Source organism: Belonocnema kinseyi, chromosome 8 (assembly GCF_010883055.1).
Source record: "Belonocnema kinseyi isolate 2016_QV_RU_SX_M_011 chromosome 8, B_treatae_v1, whole genome shotgun sequence".
In the NCBI taxonomy this organism is placed as follows: Eukaryota; Metazoa; Arthropoda; class Insecta; order Hymenoptera; family Cynipidae; genus Belonocnema; species Belonocnema kinseyi.
Genome location: NC_046664.1, coordinates 116,625,199 through 116,633,080, shown reverse-complemented (window position 1 = coordinate 116,633,080; position 7,882 = coordinate 116,625,199). Strand labels below are relative to the sequence as shown.

The window sequence follows — 7,882 nt, the reverse complement described above, 5'->3', positions numbered from 1 at the left end:
TCCAAGTAAGGAAATTTTAAAACTTTTAATTTTTCAACTAGCGATTTGAAAATAGCATTATCAGAATCTACGAGTTTTTCCGATTCCAATGATATATTACTTACCTAGAAAAGTTAAAAATTTGAAGGAGTTTAATATCAAGAAACATCAGCTTCACAGTCAATTACTTTTAAGTCACTGATTGAAAAATGACGAATTTTTTATTCTCACATTTTTCCCCCATTTTATAACAAAGGACCTCTAAGGAAAGGGGTGGTCTGGCCAAGCTCGCAGGTACTGCCCTGACAGTAGGTCTTAGTGCAGCCAGGGCAGGTTACCCTGCCCTGGGCAAGAGCGTGCCGACCACTGGTATAGATGAGATGCTTAGATGGGATGGTGAGTGGTGGGAGATGTTTCACGGAATCTCGAGCGAAAGACCAAAAATAATACTCGGATATTTTTCCAATGGCTTAATTAAAAAGAGCAGCTCAAAAACTATCGAAATGTGTAAAAACCTTGATTTTGATTTTTTTAGAGTAAGCCCCCTTTCTTCGGCGCACGTCACATATGCTAAGATTCCCAAGGCTCTGAGAAGCTCTGAGAACTCAGCAGGCACTCAGAGACATATTTAAAGGTCCAGATAGCTCGTTTAAATGTTTTGAAGGCTTTAAAAGGTCCTTTCCGAGATTGAAATACAAATACGATCATAAATAATAAGCAGAGAGGCTGTATCAATAGAGTAACCGACGCTCAAGGGTCCTTTTTAAGCTTTCGGATTAAGGGCATGTGACACAGCTAAATACCTATATTACCGACCACAATTTTTCAGTTCACTGAATATTTTTTTGAACCTCAGAAGTTTTTTTGTAAATAAAATATCGAGTTGAAACTTTAGGAAATGTATTAGAGTACAATAAAGTACGTTTAGGTACTGCATTTTGGTAGGAACTTCAATGAAAATTATTTCATCTTTTTTCTGAACCTCAACATTTTTTGAACGTTCCAACTTTTTTTATACATAAAATATCGGTCTCAAACTTTGATAAATGCAAAAGCCGAAAGAAAACTACGTTTAAGTACAAAGCTTAATAATAAAAGATGTAAAAAAATATATTTCAACTATCAATTTCAACGGCATCAGCCGGTAACGTTGTACACAAAAGTACGAAACCTGGCGGCCACTAGACGAGGCTCTAGAGAGTTTGTATTTTCGTGTACAACGTTACCGGCTGATGCCGTTGGAATTGATTGTTAAAATATATTTTTTTACATCTTTTATTATTAAGCTTTGTACTTAAACGTAGTTTTCTTTCGGCTTTTGCATTTCTCAAAGTTTGAGACCGATATTTTATGTATAAAAAAAGTTGCAACGTTCAAAAAATGTTGAGGTTCAGAAAAAAGATGAAATAATTTTCAATGAAGTTCCTACCGAAATGCAGTACCTAAACGTACTTTATTGTACTCTAATACATTTCCCAAAATTTCAGCTCGATATTTTATTTACAAAAAAAGTTCTTAGGTTCAAAAAAACATTCAGTGAACTGAAAAACTGTGGTCGGTAATACAGGTATTTAGCTGTGTCACATGCCCTTTAAATTTTGAAATAGATTTTTTTAATTTTATAGTTAACAGCCTAAAACCTAATAGTTTGGAATCGATGGGCTTCGATGATTTCAGATATCTAATTTCTTTTTTAAATGTTTCAAATTGGAAGGAATACAACCATGCTTAAAATATCAGATAAAAACCGATTAGAATGGAACCGGAACCTAACCGGTCCTTATTTGGGAAATGGTTTCAGAAAACAAGTTGTCAAAATTTTCTAAACGGTCCTAACCGGCTTCTACTCGATATTTGGGGACAGAAATTAAATATGGCTGTTCAGGTAATCACGGAGAAGGGCGAATTAAAGACGGTTGGTTGGTTCGTACATTTAAAAAAAATCCTTATCTGTAGATTATCCACAGTGCTTTTTTATGATTTTAACTAAACTATGGAAATTTACCACACTGAACGTTTATGTATATACAATTATATATTACAATTAAATCGCAACATAACCTTTAGAACTGCTACATTGTATATATGACGATTTTCCGCATTTTTTCTAAAACTTACGACAACTGATTCCCGGCCGTTGTACCCAGTAATAAGCGTTGAATTCCGAAAAATTAAAAATTTGTATTCCTATGAATACGCGATTTTTCTCCGTCTAAAAATCCCTCTACGGGAGCAGAAAAACTGCACCCCGGCGGACCGAAGGAACAGAATGGAGCCTCCACAAAGTACCCATATCGCCTGTAAGTAGCAGTCAACAGGCGTTATACGTCTTATATTTTTTTTAATTTTTTACCGTTGCAAAAAAAACTATTCGGATTATTCCGTGACCTTCTATAGGGAATTTTTACGTATAATTCGAAATCAACAATTTAAAAGTTGATTTTGCTGTTTTTTCGAGTTTTTAAAAAAAGAACCGAATGGGGAACCAATGGGGTCTTTACGGGTACTTTGTAGATGCTCCATTCGGTTCCTTCGGTTCAAATTTATATTTATTTATATTTTAATAATTTATTTAAACGTGTTAAAAAATGCATTAAAGAAATCTATTCAAATGTATGAATTAAAATAATTTTAACTCTAGAGGGGCGGACTTGAATTGATTAAGATTAAATTTTTAAAACTTATATTCCACATGAAGGAAATAAAACAATTTCATATACATATTTTATGAACTTTTCAGAAGGAATTAAACGATCTCAAAATTCAAATAGTTTTGGGGAATAGAAGACATCTCTGTGAGGTGTATCTGTCGGTACAATTACAAGGAATTAAATATATTGAAAACACGTTCTCTTTTGGGGAATAGGAACCTATGCGGCGGCCACTATGGAAATAGAAATAAATTAGTTTCGGAGATATCCTATTCTTATAATGACATTTTAGACAGATGGAAAAATCGCGCATTTAAAATAACAGAATAATCTTCACTTTTACGCTGAAATCTGAAAATATTCATTTTTCTCTATTCAACGCTTACTACCGGGTTGTTACTGGTATGTAGTCTGACCGTTCCTACCCGGATTCTATCTGGCGATCGAAAACAGAAGTCAAATATTGTCGATGACTGCAGTTAGTTTGGTAACTGGTTCCTAACCGGCTTCTAAAACACAATTGATACTCGTGAGTTCTCTAACCGTTTCTAATTGGGTTCTATCCGGAATTTGGGAACAAAAATTATTTTCAAGAACCGAAAGTAGTCTTTAACTGGTAACTACCCGGTTCGTAAAAGGCACCTGACACTCATGTGGGCTGTAATTAGACCTAAACGTGTTCTATCAGGCGAACGAAAACAGAAGTAAAATATTAAGCAGAATGTGCAATAGAAACCGGTTGGGTGCCGGTTACAACCCGGGGACAAAATCCGGTTAGGGACTGTTAAGGGCCGATTAAGAAACAGGTGGGAATATTATGACGACCCAGTTACAAACCAATTTGGTGACGGTTACAACCCAGGGACGAAATTAGGATAGGAGGCGGTTAAGAACCGGTTAGGAATCGGTTACAAATATTGCAGGATGCTAAATAGAAGCCGGTCAGGTGCTGCTTACATCGCATCATTCTTAAAGGATCTTGGAAAGGATCCAAATCTCTCTATCTCGGAGACTAAATCATTCAAATCGAATCTGCAGATAGTCTCAAACCGGCCAGGCTATTTCGCCTGAGAATACTCTGAGATTTCTATCAGTAGGCTACTTTAATAATCTTTTCAATCAAATGATATTCAACTTTTTAAAGATATTGTGGACTAATTTGTCCGCTGCAATATATTTTTCGTAATTTTCACTGTCATTGAACACACGATCGAATATATGTAGTCTGAAGTATGTCAGTTATTCTTTTTGGAAAATTCTACAATATAACCAGTAAGTTGTTAGAACCATACATTTTATTTCATCTCGCCCTTTCACTTTTTAATTTTGGTTTTTGATGTGTAAACGTATTAGATAGTGATATGAATCTTTATGAAATTTTTCAAAACTTTGTGAAATCATCTTTTAAAATCTTTGAGAAAATTTTTTAAATCTTCGTGAAATCTTTTTATGATCAGTTAACATTTCGATGGGTTCTATGAAGAATAGGTTGTTTTTTTGTTACCGTTAAGAATTAGGCTAACTTCATTTAGCTATGTTTTCAAGAGGAGTAAATAAGCTAATATTTTTCGAAACATTTCCAACGAATTTAAAAATCCAGCATTTTGTATTACAGTTTATAATGTAATTTGCGCTCATATAACTTCCAAAACAAACAATTTTAAAAGATTTAAAATTATTTTAAGACTTTTACGGGTTTACTAAATTTTATACAAAATGATGCTCTACTAATTCTGAACGGTAACGAAAAGATAGCCTAATCTTCGGAGAACCCATCGATTTATAAGAAATTTTTACACACAAATCTGTCTTGGGTGGCAGTTTACCATACATATACTGATAATTTTCATCACATTTTTCATCCATTTCTAGCTTTCATCTACAAAACTATTATTACTGAATTTAAAGAATAATTTGTTATGTCATTTACTATGTATTTCTATGAAAATTTGTACTAAAATTTCGGATATGATATGGCAAATTCTTCAGAATCAACATATTTTACACCAGCAGCAGGTGAAAACATAGGTGTTAATACGCGCCGTCGTTTTAGATGGTTTTTCGAAAGTTGCATGCAAATCTGCATCGTGATAGGCCACCCATGCGAAGCCGTGTAAGAATTAAAAATATTCGAGCAGAAATTAATTTCATGGTATTTATTGAACTCCATTCCAAATAAAATAATAGCACGTATAAGAATTAAAAGTGTGCTGAGCGCACGTATGAGGTTCTCATATTTTATAAAATCACCAAGAATAACCCTGTTACAAGAGGTTTTATATTGCTAACCAGTAATTATTAAATTAAATTATGGAGTATATAGGACTTATGTCTTTTTTTGTTGCAATAATTCAGGATTTTTTAAATAAGATAAAAAAGTTCTGTTTCAAAATTTGAAATATTGATAACTATTGAATGCACTAAAGAAAAATTAGTCTAAAAATTAAATTTTTTCAGGAATGGGGCCTTACGAAAGATGGACTCCTTAAGCACCACAACCTCTGCCTCACAATACCTGTTTATGCCAAGGGGACAACACTTCTTATGCAGATCTGCGATGGTAGTGAAAATCAAAAGTGGCGGTACCTCGAAGGAGGTCTTATTCGCCATGCTAGAATTCCAGTGTGCGTAGATTCAAAATTCCATGCTCAACGAGGAATCACAGCAGAAAAGTGCGACTCTAGCTTAGAGAGTCAGAGGTGGCGCCTCTACAATCATGGTCATTAAATTAATTAAATTCATCCACGAAAGTGAATCACTTTCAACGCAATTCGAGTCAGTGTCTTCAGGCACTTAAAACATTTAGTATCATGATTTGAATGAAAAAAGCGCTCTTTTATACTCAAAGCACGTGTTCAATTGCGAAACAAGCCGCTTAAATAAGAATTAATGAAAAGTGATAATGAACCTGAATGTGAATAGTGTCAATCCAAATTGAAAGGAGTTTAAGACAGTTATTTTCTTGTTCAGAGAGAAATTAGTTACAATTCCTTTTTAGAGAAGACCGTTCTCCGATCAGGTAACAACACGATGACGTCCTTACATTGATCTCTGTATTATAATGACGACTGTAAAGAGCATGAAAAGCCCTTCAAATAATTGTACAATATTATTGATAAACTCTATGGTGGTTTTATTAAGGTCTTCTGTAAGGAGCTGAATTTCGGGATGAAATATTTTTATTTTTAGTATATTTATTAAGAATATTTACATTTTCATTCATCAAATTAACCAAGTCCTAACTGAAGTATCCTAAACTTCAGCTCTCGTGCTTGATTACCAAGTCTACAATTTAATTATCTGCGCACCGAAATTAATAATCGACAGTTCCTTATATCGACTCTAGGTATATTATGCGCAACGCAATCTAAAAATCGTTAAATCTGCTTTTTCCGCTCCTCTTGTAGATACATAGGATTTATAAGTGTTCGCAAATTCAGAACCTACCCTAGCGGACCGAACGAATCGAAAGGAGCCTCTACAAAGTACCCTTAAAGACCCCACTGAGTCCCCTTCGGTTCCTTCTTTAAAAACTCAACAACAACAAAAACAGCACGATCAACTTTTAAATTGTTGAAATTCGGATTCTATGTTAAAATTTTCATTAAAAACTCACAGAGTAATCGCAATACTTTTTCTTGCAGCATTGAAAATTGTAAAAAATAAAATACCTGTCATTTACATTGGGCCAAAGGCGGCTTCAAGTGCATCTTCTTTTAGTAGCATTTAATGAGCGTTTCGTCGGTAACTTTAAGAATTTTGTTTCGATGCTAGCGCTACGCAGTGGAAACCTCAGATAACTCTGCGATGCAATTGAGAGCAGTCAAGCAGTGTCCTTAAGGTTACGAGGCGAGATGTCAGGACTAAAGGTAAAGGATTCACTTAAATTCTCATTTTCATATTATTCTTATCGGAGAAGGTATTAAATTTGTGTAAAATTAGACATATAAATTATTACAAATATTTATTTACATTTATTTGTGAATTTTATTTTTAAGCTTTGCGCACAACATACTACTTGAACCATTGTGAATGCGCTTCAAGTCACATTCAGCAGAAGTTCATGATATTTTTTTTAATTTTAACGGTGCAAAAAAATATTGCCATTACTCCGTGAGTTTCTAATGGAAATTTTTAAGTAGAATTCGAATTTCAACAATTTTGAAGTTCATCTTGCTGTTTATTTGAGTTTTTTTTAGAAGGAACCGAAGGAGGACTCAGTGGGGTCTTTAAGGGTACTTTGTAGAGGCTCCTTTCGGCTCCTTCGGTCCTACAGGGCAGTTTTTCTACGAAACGATACGAAGACTAGAAAACTAAATGCGAATGCCAAAGATGTGTAAAAAATCGTTGCTTCAAAAGTGTTGTACAGACCAAAATATACTTTCACTCGTTTAATATTTAGACTATTAGAAATTTCAGTTTTTGAGTTGACCAAGGAATCGACTTCCCGTGAACGGCAATCATATCCGAATAGGTACAATATTAACAAGTCAATATGTGCAAACATTTATTTTTGCCCAAAAAGGTTCGAGCACAGTGTGAATCCAAGAATAATTTATTTTGAAAAATCCTCTCCCTGTTTTTTTCAATGTTATATATTTGTCTCTAATAAGCAGATTACAATGTTGTTTGGAAACATATATAGAGTTTCTTCAATGCAATTCTTTTTGCATACATTGAATGTTATGGATGTTTAAAAAAAAAAAAAACCGATTATTGGATGCATAATATGTTCTAGACTTTTTGGGCAAAAACAATGTTTTGTACAGATTGACTTGTTAATATTGTATATCTAATTTGCCTCTTATAAACTTTTTAGTTTTTCATAGTTTATACCAGTATTCAAAAATACCTCAACCTTTTTTTTGTAATTTGTTGTTGGTTTCGGATTTGGAACATTTTGCAGCTTCGAGTCACAATACCACGGAGATTAATTAATCAATGAAGGCCAGTTCGATGAAATTACATTAAATTACACTGACAGAGAAAACATTTTGAATCTAGAAAATGTTGCGATATTACTCACATCACGAAAATCGCCCTCAATTTTCTACATTAATTTTTTTAATATGTAAATAGTGAATTATACGAATATTATATGGGACTATAATAATTCCATTCGCAAATTTGATAATTCGACATTTGTGATTACGAAGTAATACTTTTGCTACCGCGAGACTGTAAAACAGAATTACAGAATATAAGAGACAATGGTTGTGTCGATTACTCACTACTAAGACCTTATTTATAAG

At 33.7% G+C, this 7,882-nt stretch overlaps 1 protein-coding gene across 1 annotated transcript in view; it reads left to right on the top strand.

Moving 5' to 3' along the window:
• The window catches only part of LOC117178666 (polypeptide N-acetylgalactosaminyltransferase 2-like), a 369,602-nt gene extending 363,437 nt beyond the window's left edge, over window positions 1–6,165 (top strand). Inside the window, exon 10 of the mRNA XM_033370091.1 lies at window positions 5,088–6,165. Within this exon, the coding sequence (XP_033225982.1) occupies window positions 5,088–5,357 (270 nt within the window). The 3' untranslated portion in view covers window positions 5,358–6,165. The remainder of the gene's footprint in view (window positions 1–5,087) is intronic.
• Window positions 6,166–7,882: the final 1,717 nt, after the last annotated feature.